The sequence below is a fragment of the Mugil cephalus genome, chromosome 6, assembly GCF_022458985.1.
Source record: "Mugil cephalus isolate CIBA_MC_2020 chromosome 6, CIBA_Mcephalus_1.1, whole genome shotgun sequence".
Classification (NCBI taxonomy): domain Eukaryota; kingdom Metazoa; phylum Chordata; class Actinopteri; order Mugiliformes; family Mugilidae; genus Mugil; species Mugil cephalus.
In genome coordinates this window covers 27788819-27804147 of record NC_061775.1, presented here as the reverse complement: position 1 = coordinate 27804147, position 15329 = coordinate 27788819, and the positions used below count along the sequence as shown (strand labels likewise).

The window sequence follows — 15329 nt, the reverse complement described above, 5'->3', positions numbered from 1 at the left end:
TCCAAATGCTTTTAGAAGCGTCTCTCCAGCTTTAAGTAGTCTCTCCTAAGATGAATTTCACGCTTGTCTCGGCCTTAAGTTACTCTTGGAAACGAGGCCGTGGTCTTCAGATGTTTGAACCAGCCTACACCTCACCCTCTAATTACATTACCCTCCCTCTCCTCCCTCCATCTCCCGGCCATGCAGCGTATTATCAGAGCTGGATGTTCCTCTGGGCAGGTTGCTCCAGGCTTTTGTGTTGCCCTCCTCTTATCCTCCACCGTCACCGGGGATAATTTCATCACGTCTCGCTTTGTAGCCTGTTCGGTTTGTTTAACAAGCCGCCGTGTTTTTATATATCGGGCATTAGGCTTGTTTTTTTGCATAGTGGCTTTAGGGGTGAACATCCTCCCCCAGGACTCAGATAGCAGCAGCAGCTGCAAACGCACACAGACACACACTTTAATGCAATAAACTGTCAGACGAGCATCATTTCGCGTTGCAGAGCTGCGTGTGGGCGGATGGATGATAAGAGCATAAAGTACTTAAACGCACGGCCAGGCCTCTTCTTCTCGTCCTCGTCCACTGATGTTCTTTTATTATTATTCCTGTAAACAGTGACACAAACCAGAGGAGGCAGGAAAAGGGTTTTAGCTTTCTGGCTTCCTAGCCTCTCAGCTAATGGATGAACAGTAGTAAATTAGGCCACGCCCCCCATCTGGGGGAAAACTAATCTGAGAGGTGACACGGTTGTGTATTTTGTTGGATGGCAGTAAAAAGGGCTAAGCTAATCTCTCCCGAGCTCGGTCTGCATTTTTAATTTCTGCTAATTGGTAACGTTGCTAATTTTGTGCGTCATATCAAACTAGAAACATTAATAATAATAAGTTAAAATAATAAGTTTTAACCTTTGCTGCCACTAGATGGCAGAGTAAAGTGTCCATTAATAAGGACAACGGGTTTAAATGAAGCAGAATAAGCTGCAATAACACATTAAAACTTAATGTCCCCATATGAGGACGCAGGGACTCAGGAGGCATCTGTGAAACCCAATGATGTGCTAGGCTAGTTAGCTGGTGTCTTGTTGGTTGCTAGCTGGTAGCTGACTGCTAGCCTGCTGGTTGGATTATGACGTCTCATCCTGTGTAATGATGGATGTAGCATGAAGCTAAGCTAACGTTAACTCTTTGGTTAAAATAAAAGCTTTGCAGCAACCTACAGTTCAGCATCATTACTTTGACTTTGTAACATGAATTTTGAATTTTTAACATTATTACTAACATTAGCTTCCGTTAGCGTATCATAATTTAAAGTAATTAAGTACGTGTGCACATCTTTTTCCATCTGTTGTTTTTATCCATAAGGGGGCGTGGCCTGTTCAGTGACAGGTTAACCGTGGCTCTTCCTGTTTTCTCATTTGATAGATGAATCCAGGCTGCTGCCACCTGCTGGTGTGAAGAGGTATTTCCTCTCATGTTCCAGCTGGTCATTGGCTTTAGTCTCTGTGGTGCGTTCAAGTGCAGCTCTTTGGTCCAGACACAGGAGAATGCGTTTGTTGTCCTTGTCCGGTTCTTAAAACCTGAAGCTGACGAATTCTCATGCAGCTTCTTCTTTTTTTTTTTTTTTTGATTCACATCCGGCTGCAGAGTTATTGTGATAAAACAGAAAGAAAAGTCAGTAAACCCTGCAGGGTCACGGAGGATTTAAACAGCAACAAGCTGAGGTTCAAGTTTAAAAAGATAAAATAAGAGAGGAGTCGGGGGATTCGTTCCTGCTCTGGAGCCGAAAGACGAAGGTCTGAGAAGATGTAAATATAAGTCGATGTTTGTCTTAAACTCTGCTGCAGTGAGCTATTGAGACGCCCGAGGAGACGACCGAGAGGACGAGAAGAAGGTTCTCTGTGTCCGTTTCCTGTCCCTCTGGGTCTGGACAACATCTGTTCAGGAGGATTAACAGAATCACTGGTTCCAGTCTGACTGACATTTATCAATTCCCGTCCTGCTGGTGGAGGTGGAGGCTGGATGCTGATTGATGCTCTAGTGGCACTGGCTGCCTCCATGAAGTCCATTAGCTGGTCTGAGATAGCGATAGAGGAGCTTATCTGACGGTGATTAGAGCTGAGAGTGTGACCACTGACTGAGAGTCTGACGACCAGATAGGAAACACTTCAGAAGGTCAGAAATCAACAGCAGAACAAGAAGCTGGTTGAACTGAAACACGTATAACTGCAGCAACGGCTGCACACGTGCAACCAAACCACCGCCGCCTTTTTCATTCTGAGCGTCTGAGACCTGATGTGATCTTAAAAGCAAAAGATGAGAGACGGGAGGGAAAATATTTAGGAGATGTGACAAATCTCTGGAGCTGGTGACAACGTGAGTTTGAGTTCTAAAGCGAGTTCACGTGTTTAGAAGCTGAAATATTAGTTTGTGTGTTTGTACGTTCTCCTCTGCTGATGAAGGCGATAACGATGCTTTTTGAAAGTAAAACCAGCTGTTGACCTACTTTGGAAACCTGGCAACACACTGTTCAAACATCTGAGGACCTCACCTGCAGAAACACACACACACACACACACACACACACACACACACACACACGTACACAACAACACCTACACAAACCGCGAGCAGCGCTGCCGACCAGATGGTGCTCTCCAGGAAGCCTCTAATGTTGCCCGTGTGTTTTTCATGTCAACTTTAAGGTAATTGCAGCAGAGGGTTTCTCTGTGATCACTCCAGACGTCACCGCGTCTGATAAATGAAGCTTTAAACCACCAGGTGTGAAACGTGTGGCCCGCGGGCTGAAAGCGGCCCAACAGAGGGTCGAATTTGGCCCACGGCGTGAAAATTACATAGAAGACAAGACAATTTTTCAATGAACATAACTTCTGTTCATAATTTGTCCACTGCTTTAATCAGAGAAATGAACAAAACTATTTTTGCATTAAATTCATTTTGCATTAACTGTAAACATTCTCCTAATTTACTTGTTCTTCTTTCTTCTTCTGCTTTTAAACCAAATGTCTGGGTGATTCCTGGGATTGTAGTGGCGCTCCTCTGACCCCTTGTGGCCGCTGCATGAAGGTGCAGCACAGGTGCCCAGAGTAAACTCATCTTTTCATGCAGAGGTCATGAAATGTGTTCCTCTTGTTGCTTTGAAGGCAGCAGCAGACTTTAAACGTCACGTTACAGCGACACCTGGTGGTCAAACGTCTGTACTTACTTGGTAAATGCTGATCTAAACAACTAACCCTGTTTTTTTTTTTCCTTCTTTGTGTGTTTCAGAAGGAGCTGAGCCTTCCCAGAAGAGGCAGTTTGTAAGTAGCCGTCGTCCTCTCTGCAGATATGTGAGACGCAACGAACCAAACACAGACACATGGTGGAAGTGTGAATATTTGTGGGAAGCACCGTCTTCCACGCTTTCGGCTGTTAATCGGTATCGACTTATCCATGTTTGTGTGTGTGTGAACAGCTGATCGTCCCTCTGCGGTCGGAAGCAGGTCTATTTATATCCGTGTGTGTGCAGGGCGGCTTATTCATTGTCAGGCTCGAAAGGTTGGGAACAAAAGTCCCGACTCTGAGAGGTTATGAGGTTTGTCATGATAACTGTGTCCAGGAGAAACGTTGCAAGTACAAGGCTGAGGTCTTTCACATCTTCTACACGTCTTCTAGAGTTAATTTAGGATCTTCTCTCAACCTCTCGAGGGAATATAACCACATCTACTGTCCTGTTGAGATGTGAGATGCCGACTCTTCTCCTTCTTTTTCTTCTTCTTCTCCTTCTGACTCTTCTTCTTCAAACTATTGTTGTCGTTGTTCTTCTTCTTCTTCTTCGTTGTCTATTTGGCAGCAGTGTTTGAGAGGAAGCTGATGCTTGAGGAAAACTGAGAAACCGTGATATTTTAAGACTTGTTTTTCTGGTAAAGGACAGAGATGGACTCACATCTGACAGGGTTAGAGTAGTTAAGGCCCTGACTCTGAGATGTTATGAGGTTTGTCTTGGTAACTGTGTCCATGAGAAACATTAAAAGAACAAGGTTGAGCTCTTTGACTTCCTCTAAATGTCCTCTAGGCGATATGAAGGCGATAACGTGCAAACGCTGCAGATTTAGAACCTGAAAACCTGAATTTAGGATCTTCTCTCAACCTCTCGGGGGCTTCAGCTCGAACATAACTGATCCAAACCACATCTACTTTCCTGTTGAGATGTGAGATGCCGACATTTTTCAGGTTTCTGATCATATGATGCAGAGCAGACGTGACTCTGAATCTCCAGACGTATGTTTCAGTATCGTGGTTAATTTATGACTTTAATCTACTTTTTTTTTTGCTTGAACTCGAGATAAAGACATGATTCAAAGCCAGAAGAAAAGTTTATTTGTTCTCTCTCTGTTGGGAACTTGTGCATCTTCTCGTTCGATATCTGAAAGTTAGATTTAAAACGTGCAATGAAACTGAAGAGCTGCACGAAACCCAGGAAAATATTGTGGAAATACATGAAACCTTCTAAAATAATTTGTCTCTGAAAATAATCAGATGTAATGGGACCTTGTGACTCCGCAGAAACACCCATTAAACACAAATTAAAGGACTTGACTGGTCCAGACCAACTCTTTAAACATACTGTTGAATGTGAAGTGCAGTTTTAATGATGAGAAATAAAAAACCTTTGAACTTCATCTCGATCTTGAGTCGCTGGAGGACGTCAGAGATAAAAGTAATGCAAAAAACCAACAAACGTATAAATTTATAGCTGCGATCCAGACAAAAACAACTTTTGTGTCTTTGCTCCGAGCTCTTTGAAGACGTGGAGTCACTGGAGCCACGAGGACGTTCTCCCCTAATGAATAAATCTCTGGAAGAATCCCGTCTTCTGTCTCCATGACGGACAAATCAAAGACGGACGGACGGTCCTGGGACGCTGGTGTCCTTCTTTTTTTTTTATCTGCTGTGCGTCGGCAGAAACGCAAATCTAATCATATACGAACCACAAAATGTCTCTCATGAGGAACGAGTAAAGAAGGACGTCAGTCGTCCAGAGCTGAAGAAGCTGCTCGGATGAAACGTCGCCTAGAAATCCTGACGTCTTTATTCGTCTCTGTTTGGATCACGTTTAGATATGAGATATTACATTTAGTCAAACTGACACACTTTCTACGTCGTCTCTAGACTAAACCGTAATCAGAGTGTTTCTCCCTGTAAACCAGTTTAATCCAGGTAACAAGCTGGATCTAAAAAGATCTTTTAACTTATCTGCTTTAAGAGCTGGATATCAGCCGCTGCCCTTCATCATTTATAATATAAAACAGGAAACGTACATGAGAATGGTTCATTCCAGGAACTGAATCTATGAACAGTTTTAGCTAAATGCTAAATGCTAACTGCTAATCCATTATCCACATTTTAACCATGTGTCAGTAAAAAGTCAGAAACCAACAACTTAGTTTGTCATAAAACTTGTACGTAGATGAGACGTCTTTAACTAGTGAAGGACAAAAATGAAAATAATAAAATAAAATGGTGTTATTTAGATATTTTTTCTGATGGTCGACCTGACGTAGAATTAAATTATATGAAGAATAAATCAGTGGAGCTTCTTGGAACCCACTAAAAGCCTCCTGTGGTCCGTGCGGTTCTCAGGCCTTTTGAAGGCAGGTTCCAGGTCCGACTCTGCCCAGCAGGTCTAAATAAAAGTGGACGTCCACGCAGGCAGGTAATGACATCCTCGTGTCCCGCGGCCGCTTCCTACGTCAGCTCAGTAATCGCTTCAAATTAACTGAACTTTCTGTGTGTGTGTGTCGCTGCCAGGACTCTGCTCAAAGCCGTCTGTGATTCAGTCCATTGTGCATGAATTAGCGAGTTGGCATGTGAGCTGCATTTAGCCCATCAGGGTCAGCAGAGCCCCCCCTCCCCTCTAAACCCCCCCGGCTTCTGGGAAACTAGAATAGAGGCCGAGTGGACAGCTGCTCCCACAGACACCAGGAAAATGTCCTCTGTGCTCCGTTATCCCTCCTAAAACCAAAATATCTGCAGAGTTCAGACCAGGATTTCATACGCTCAGTGGCCAGTTTATTAGGAACACTAAACACTACGATAACACAGGGCTGAAGTACATGTGTATTAATAAGCTTTAGCTTCTTTAGCTTCTAATAACTGAGCTTTTCATTCAACGTGTTCTTATTATTGTTAGAATAAAAAAGAGTTAAATAATATTAAAAATGAAGGCATAAAATTATTTTTTAAAGGTTATTAATGTTAATAATAATTTTTTAAATTATTTCAAGCCATTTTCTTGAATTAATGTCTTGAGTCAAGTCCTAAAATATTCATTTTTCTAATATGTTACACACAGACTATGTATGTCATTTGTTTTTAATACATTTCTGAAATAATTCATTTAAATTATTGGTTTTAATTTTGTTTTTATTATTTTTTTTATATTTTTTTGTTTATAATGTTACTGAAAAATAGAATAAAAACAAAAAGTCTGACAATTTTTTCTAGAATTTTATACATAGACTGTGTATTTAATTTATTTTAAATACATTTATTAAATAATTTACTACATTTTTGTTTTTATTATTTTGTGATTAAGATCAACTTAAAGTAAATTAAAATATTACTCAAAAATAGAACAAAAAGTCCTGACATTCACTTCTCTGAAATGTATAATTTATCATTTATTTTAAATACATTTATCAAATAATTTAACTAAATTTTTGCTTTTGTTATTTTGTCTTTACATTGTGACTAAAATGTTACTAAATAATAGAATAAAATTAAAAGTTTTCATACTTATTTTAAATCATTTATTTAAATTTTCGGTTTTTACTATTTTGTCTCAGGTTAAATTGTGACTAAGTAAAAAAAATCTGACATATACAAACTTTTCTAAAGTTTTTAAATTGTAAACACTGTATATTTAACGTATTTGAAGTACATCTATGAAGTCATTTATTTAAAATTTTGAGATAAACATAAAGAAAGTGTTATTCAAAAATAAAAAATAATAACCACAGAGAACATCCTAAGCTTCCTCTACTTTTTATGGCCCCGCCTCCTTCTATCACCTCCCTCCCTCCCTCCGTCCCTCCCTCCCTCTGTCCCTCCCTCTGTCCCTCCGTCCCTCTCGTGTATATCAGCCGAGGACTCAGTCCGTCCTCTGGTCTCACGGGGACGAGCTGAAACTACCAGGAACTTTGGAGGATTAACGTGACGGGCGCTGATGGTGGAACTACCCACAACTTCTCTGGGATTATAATTTATTTCGGATGCAGGAGGAAGGAACGAGGGGCTTTGTCTCGTGTGTGACCTTTGCTTTATTTTATTTTATTTATTGTTTTTAGAGGTAATAAGGAAGAGGAGTGTGTGTTTGTGCGTCTGAGATGAAGTGTGTGTGTCTGTGACTCAGCAAGTCCGTGCACGCTGCCCAGATAGTTCACATAGAGCGGAGATAAGAGCCGGCGCTGGCGTAACACAAGCTCATTCTTTCATACATGGAGGCGCCGTCAGCGGCCGCGGGGACGACGACGGCGGCGGCGGCGGCGGTGGAGGTGGAGGGGGCGCTGAGGATTGTGGGACTTTTTTTTGGGGGGGCGGCAGCAGTCGGTGGTGCAGGTTTGACGGACAGATGCAGCCTGGTGGATTATTAGAGATTACAGCTGAGCCTTTTGTGTCCCCGTGCACACGATGAAGAGGAGGAAGGAGCGATCAGGAGCAACACACCTCCGCCTCCAGTAAGACAGAGTGTGTGTGTTCACACCGGGATGTTTGGGTGGATGTTTGGGTGGATGTTTGTTGAAGGAGGGAAATTAAAACCAGGTTAATTTCTTCCTTCTCACTTGTTTAGTTTCAACTTTTTACCAACAAAAAAAAAATCAACACAACAAACTGCTTCAATCAAATGTAGATGTTCACTTATCATGGGTTCACTGCTGTTTATGCTAAGCTAAGGTCTGCTAAGCTAGGTCCTTCCTTCCTTCGTTCCTTCCTTCCTTCCTTCTCTCCTTACTGGATAAATCCCTCTGATGATGGAAGCTAGTGTTTATGCTAAGCTAAGCCCTAAACTAGATTTAAACTTTAAAGGAAAGATCAGCCACTCATTCATTCATTCATTCATTCATTCATTCATTCATGTGGACCAGGACATAGGCTCCTCCCCCTCAGAAGGTCCATGTCCATTCTCTCTGATGAGTCACCACAATAGTTGACCTACCTACCAAATATTAGGAGGCTGGTCATAATGTTATGGCCTGATCGCTGTATGTGAGGACATTGTGTTACATACATAACACTGACCATAACAAACACACATAGTGTACATACGTAGTGGGGGGGGGGGGGGGGGGCAGCAGCAACACGAGAAGGTATTAGAGTGAGATATCAGCTGGAGGGGGGTCAGTTACTCTGTGGTGTGTGTCTGTTTGTGTGTGTGTGTGGGGGGGGGGGGGGGGGGATAGGTTACTCTGTGGTGTGTGTGTGGACACACACACACACACACACACACAAACTCAGTCACTCACATCAGAGTTGGGTTATAAATAAATATGTGATCACCTCTGAGAACTAGTTCATATAAACTGTAGGAGGTTTATTAAGGCCACAGTCAGATACTAATAATTTAAGTATTATTAAATATTATCACACTACTAATTATAATAATAATAATATTAAATATTATACCTCTGTGTATTTGTTTATTGAGGGAAGAATTACACATCAGTGAGGATTGTTCCCTCCATGAAACATGGGGGCGCTAATGTCCTGGTTTGATCCTGGTCCTGGTTCAATGACGGACAAGAGACCTATGTCTACCGAGGAAGGAAGGAGAATGAAAAGGAAGGAAGGAAGGAAGGCTAAAGGGAAGGAGGTGAGAAAGGAAACAAGTAAACAAGTAAGGAGTGATGGAAGGAAGGAAAGAATAAAACTGGGTGATGGAGGAAGAGAATGAGCCCAAGAACATCAGTGGTTCCAGTAGAACGTTAAAGAACCAGATGAACGTTTATAGAGGAAGTCCTGACTTTAATCCAATGGGAAGGTTTGGAAGGTCAAGGTTATGAATGAGTTATGTTTAGTTATGAATGTGTTATGTTTAGTTATGAATGTGTTATGTTGAGTTATGAATGTGTTATGTTTAGTTATAAATGAGTTATGAATGAGTTATGTTTAGGGTTATGAATGTGTTATGTTTAGGGTCAGGGTTATGAATGAGTTATGTTTAGGGTCAGGGTTATGAATGAGTTATGTTTAGGGTTATGAATGAGTTATGTTTAGGGTTATGAATGAGTTATGTATGTGTTATGTTTAGGGTTATGAATGAGTTATGTTTAGGGTTATGAATGTGTTATGTTTAGGGTTATGAATGTGTTATGTTTAGGGTCAGGGTTATGAATGTGGTATGTTTAGTGTTATGAATGTGTTATGTTTAGGGTCAGGGTTATGAATGAGTTATGTTTAGGGTTATGAATATGTTATGAGTGTGTTATGTTTAGGGTTATGAATATGTTATGAATGAGTTATGTTTAGTTATGAATGTGTTATGAATGTGTTATGTTTAGGGTTATGAATGTGTTATGTTTAGTGTTATGAATGTGTTATGAATGTGTTATGTTTAGGGTTATGAATGTGTTATGTTTAGGGTTATGAATGTGTTATGTTTAGGGTTATGAATGTGTTATGTTTAGGGTTATGAATGTGTTATGAATGAGTTATGTTTAGTTATGAATGGGTTATGAATGTGTTATGTTTAGGGTTATGAATGTGTTATGTTCAGGGTTATGAATGTGTTATGTTTAGGGTTATGAATGGATTATGAATGAGTTATGTTTAGGGTTATGAATGTGTTATGTTTAGGGTTATGAATGGGTGATTTTGAGAAATGGACTAAACTCCGCCCCGTTGTGTAACTCTGGCTTCTTTTCTTTTATAAATATATGCACAAGTAAAACATTCCTGTTCTCATGTGTTTGACTGGCTTCTCTTTGCTGCTTTCACAACGTGTTTGAGACATTTTTATGCAGAAATTCCTGAAGAATAGAAGCTCAGAGTAATTTCTCACTGGTAATAGAAACACAGACGTTTCTAAAAACCTCTCAAACATCTGAAGCTAAAACATCTCTGCTCATGAGGTTGTTCTTCAGACGTATCGATATAAAAGTTTATCACAGAAGTTCAGTGGAAACACTTTTTTCCCCGTCACTGGAGGTGATGCAGGGGGTCATGTGACCAGTTCACCTGAAGTCCATCTTCCTCAAAGTGACAAGAGAATTATGGGATGTCACCAGACCAGACCAGAGTTACAGCTCATTCACGGGGGGTCGGGGGGGTCATAGAGACTCTGAACTCCCCAGAGAAGGAAGGAAGTCATTTGGTTTGACCAGATTCTTCATTTATTTGGACCGAGTCCTGACCGGTCTGTGAACCAGGTCCATCTTTCTGTCCAGCTGCTTCCAGCTGTGATAAGAGGATGAACAAAGACATGATTCACTCAGCTGGAACCATAGGACCCAAATAGGAACTAAATAGGAACCATAGGAACCAAAGGAACCAAATAGGAACTAAATAGGAACCATAGGAACCAAATAGGAACTAAATAGGAACCATAGGAACCAAATAGGAACTAAATAGGAACCAAATAGGAACTAACATGAACCATAGGAACCATAGGAACCAACATGAACCGTAGGAACCATAGGAACCAAAAGGGATCACTAGGAACCAACTTAAACCATAGACACTAGCATGAACCGTAGGAACCAACATGAACCATAGGATCCATAGGAACCAAATAGGAACTAAATAGGAACCAAATAGGAACCGTAGGAACCAAATAGGAGCCTACGTGAACCATAGGAACCAACATGAACCAAATAGGAACCAAATAGGAACCACAGGAACCATAGGAACCAAATAGGAACCAACATGAACCATACGAACCATAGGAACCAACATGAACCATAGGAACCAACAGGAACCAAATAGGAACCAAATAGGAACCACAGGAACCATAGGAACTAAATAGGAACCAACATAAACCATAGGAACCAAAGGAACCAAATAGGAACTAAATAGGAACCATAGGAACCAAATAGGAACTAAATAGGAACCAAATAGGAACTAACATGAACCATAGGAACCATAGGAACCAACATGAACCGTAGGAACCATAGGAACCAAAAGGGACCACTAGGAACCAACTTAAACCATAGACACTAGCATGAACCATAGGAACCAACATGAACCATAGGATCCATAGGAACCAAATAGGAACTAAATAGGAACCAAATAGGAACCGTAGGAACCAAATAGGAGCCTACGTGAACCATAGGAACCAACATGAACCAAATAGGAACCAAATAGGAACCACAGGAACCATAGGAACCAAATAGGAACCAACATGAACCATACGAACCATAGGAACCAACATGAACCATAGGAACCAACAGGAACCAAATAGGAACCAAATAGGAACCACAGGAACCATAGGAACTAAATAGGAACCAACATAAACCATAGGAACCAAAGGAACCAAATAGGAACTAAATAGGAACCATAGGAACCAAATAGGAACTAAATAGGAACCAAATAGGAACTAACATGAACCATAGGAACCATAGGAACCAACATGAACCGTAGGAACCATAGGAACCAAAAGGGACCACTAGGAACCAACTTAAACCATAGACACTAGCATGAACCATAGGAACCATAGGAACCAAATAGGAACTAAATAGGAACCAAATAGGAACCGTAGGAACCAAATAGGAGCCTACGTGAACCATAGGAACCATAGGAACCAACATGAACCATAGGAACCAACAGGAACCAAATAGGAACCAAATAGGAACCACAGGAACCATAGGAACTAAATAGGAACCAACATAAACCATAGGAACCATAGGAACCAAATAGGAACCAACATGAATCATAGGAACCAACATGAACCATAGGAACCATGTGAACATGTGCAATCTAGTCTCTAGAGTCCTTGTGTGAACACTGATCTGGTGTCACCTACCTTCCTACTTCCTTCTTTCCTTCCTTCCTCCCCTCCCTCCTTTCCTCCCCTTCCTCCCTCCCTTCTTTCCTCCCTCTCTCTCGGCAGAATCTGGTCGCCGTCTCAGCTGCGTTGCCACGGCAACAGCAGCCTCATCCAGCACCTGCTGTCCCCCACTTCCTTTCATCCCTCCGTCGTTCAGCCCCACTCCTCCTTCTCCTCCTCCTCTTTCTCCTCCTCCTTCTTCCCCCCCCTCTCCTCCTCTGACGGGCCCCTCTCGGCCCCTGTTCACCAGCGAGGAAACCCCTTCCTCTGGAGGTAAGGCCGGCCGCTGGGCGGGGCTTCAGGACTCACCTGTTTGTGTTTGTGTGTGTGTGTGTTAGTTTTAGCTGCAAACTGCACTAATGAGCCGACTGAGATTAAAGGTCATTACGTAAAGTCTGGGTGGAGAAATTTGAAGACGAATAGTTTGATTTTGATCTGACGAGTGACGTCCTGATGGCGAATAACCAAAACCAGGTCCTGTAGCGTCAGAATTTCATCCTTTTCTGTTTTACTGGTAGTTGGTTAATGTCAAAGCTACTCAGAACCCAGAGAAGAAGCACCAATAAAATGACTAAACAGTTTTAGGGGAGTCCACTCAGGTTAAAAGCTGCAACAGTGAACACTGAAAAAGTTGCTACATGTCTAAGTAATGAATGAATGAATGAATGAATGATGCCAGGTCTATAAGTTTCCCAGCAGAACATTGAGTCGTCTTCTCCTCTCCGTGGTCATAATGTTGTGGCTGATCGGTGTGTGTGTCTAAACAGCTGTGTTTACGGAGGGTGAATGGATTCTGTGGATGGGATCAAGCGTTTGCCAATAAACATCTGTAGACTGGTGCTGATCTGGAAACAGAGGATTTAGAAGAGAAAGGAGCATCAGAGAGGGAGGAGGGAGGGAGGGAGGGAGGGAGGAGGGAGGAGGCGCTGCTGAGGGAGGGAGGAGGGAGGAGGGAGGAGGACCAGCTGCTCTCCACACTCTGGATGCTGCTGGTGTGACAGGTGGAAGCCGGCGTCTGTGATGGTCTGTGCTGCTCGGCTGTAGCGTTAGCGTTAGCGTTAGCATGTCTGACTCCTTCTGGACGGTGCTCTCCAATTTCTCCCTCCCTGAGAGGAGCATGCTGCGTCGCTCCAAGAGGTACGCGCTCTCATTTCATCTCATCTCATCTCATCCTCTCTTTGCATCACTTCACCCCTGCAGCCTTGAATGTTTTTTCGGTTTGATCCAGCGTTCGGTTTCCTCCGCGTGACTCCAGCTCCGCGGTGAAGGTCAGATACCTGGAGTCCGTTCGTTTGACGTCTCTTCGTTTTCGGTCGAATTTATTCTGTCTGAGGTGTGATTCTGCTTCGTTCGTCTGTTGTGTCGTTCCCTCAGTTGACCTCCCTTCTCCTTCTCATCCTCTCTCGGTCTATAAAAGCCAAACCGTGGCTTCTCCTGCAGGAAACGGAGGCAGAGCTGCACTTTTAAAGCCAGTAATTTTCTCCTTCCTCCTCCCTGTAATAACAGTGGAGCTGACACATAAACACACGGCAGCGACACATTCGTCCTCCGGTATTTTTTTTTTTTTTAAAGACAGAAATGAATTGATGCATTGTGATGCTCCTGCATAGCAACAGGCTCTGGCTTTGGTTTTTATTTTTGGGGGGGGGGTGGTTGCGGATGGAGTCGGCGTTAATCAGGTCAGAGCTGATCGATGGCGGCGCAGAGACAGAGACAGAGAGAGAGAGCGATGTGGATGTTTCGGACGAGGGAAGATGAGAGACGTCCCACTGTTTAAAGCCGCGCACGTTTAATTCGCGTTTTATTATCTCCGCTCAGGAAACAACGGACTCATTGTCCTCGGTCTCTGCACCTGTTCACACTCGTTTACACCGTCGTCCGAATGCAAAACGTTTCACCCGAAACAGTGCGTCCACATTTCAGAGGGTTTCACTGGGAGACTCCTTCCCTAGTTTTATTTATAGACATTTTACACATGTAATTGTCCCGTGTAAAACTTGTCTGACAGATATCGGATAAATAAACTGTCCAGAGACGATGTTTAGAAGGAGATCGGCAGTGGGACGTTATTTCTGAAGGTTTTTGTGATGGACTTTTAGATCCAGGTTCATACGCGAGTTTGAAATTTGATTTTATTAATTTCCACGTCTGGAAAAATGGGGAAAATGCAAACGAGTGTATGGAAAAATATTCATGTTCCCACTGTTCAGTTTTCATAAATCAGGTTCCATAGAAGATCATTGGTGGATGATCAACTACAATAATAAAAACATGCACTGAATGTTTCTGGTTTGTTCTGAACTTATTTACATGAGCTACATCATGTAGCTTTAATCTTCTGATAATTATTTGAGATTTAGGAAAACGAACCATTAATTCCATAATTTATTTATACACAACTATTTACTCCAACACCATAAATTTGATTTGTTTTATTTTAATGAGAAGTCTGGGAATTAGGATTTGGACAAAGTATGGAATGGAGACCCTACGTCCTCATATGTGGACGTTAAGTTGTAGGTTTAATTGCAGCTTATTTTGCTTCAGTTAAACCCATTGTCCTCATTAGTGGACACTTCAGTCTGTATAATAAAATAATAATAATATAGTAAATATTGAAATAATCCCAGAGTCCCCATATGAGGACATATTTTTTTTTAGGTTAGTTTTTATATATCTTAGGTTCTACTGATCCCAAATACCTCGGAGAAATTAAAAATGCATAACAAAAAAAAGCTTGGGTCTCAGGAGGTTAAAAATTATTGTAGCCAAGTCTGAATTAAATGGACATGAGCAGTAAAATATGTCAAGGATCAGTTGACAGAGTTTTAGACAGAAATCTCTCCAAGTCCAAGAGTTGGTGGAGGAAGAGGCTTTGATTATGTCGTTGTCCTTTTTCTTTTCCTGTCTTTGTTGGACATGTCTGTCCTCTGTGATGTGAGCGTGACTCCTGAACTTCCTCGACACAATAACGTTTCCCATTCAGACATGGATTCATATTCAGCGGGACTCGTCGTCTCATAGATTTCCTGCCGCCCTCGTACCAGCTGTGCAGCGATGAAATGAGTTTAGCTGCAGATCTGATCCACATCCACTCACCTGCCGTCTGTTTTAGTGAATGCGTCTGAGTTATTACATTCAGAGGTTACATGCGGCAGCTGCTCGTATTTCCACCCAGAAGACGCTGCTTTGCACAAACTGTAAATCCACCACGGCCGTAATTCATTTAGAAAATCAGCGTGAACGATGCAGCTCTGTTTCTGTCCGTCATAAATGATCATACAATAAATAAATAAGTAGATAAATAG

At 41.9% G+C, this 15329-nt stretch overlaps 1 protein-coding gene across 13 annotated transcripts in view; it reads left to right on the top strand.

The window, feature by feature from the left end:
* mast2 (microtubule associated serine/threonine kinase 2) overlaps nt 1–15329 on the top strand; it is a 144096-nt gene that overhangs the window by 82455 nt on the left and 46312 nt on the right. For 5 of the 13 annotated variants that reach the window (XM_047586483.1, XM_047586482.1, XM_047586481.1 and 2 more), the window contains 2 exons: nt 3267–3298; nt 12085–12294. In XM_047586483.1, coding sequence (XP_047442439.1) covers nt 3267–3298; nt 12085–12294 — 242 coding nt within the window. Of the gene's footprint in view, nt 1–3266; nt 3299–7144; nt 7718–12084; nt 12295–12993; nt 13159–15329 lie in introns of those variants that run through there. The other 8 variants (XM_047586486.1, XM_047586484.1, XM_047586490.1 and 5 more) reach the window with 4 other exon arrangements.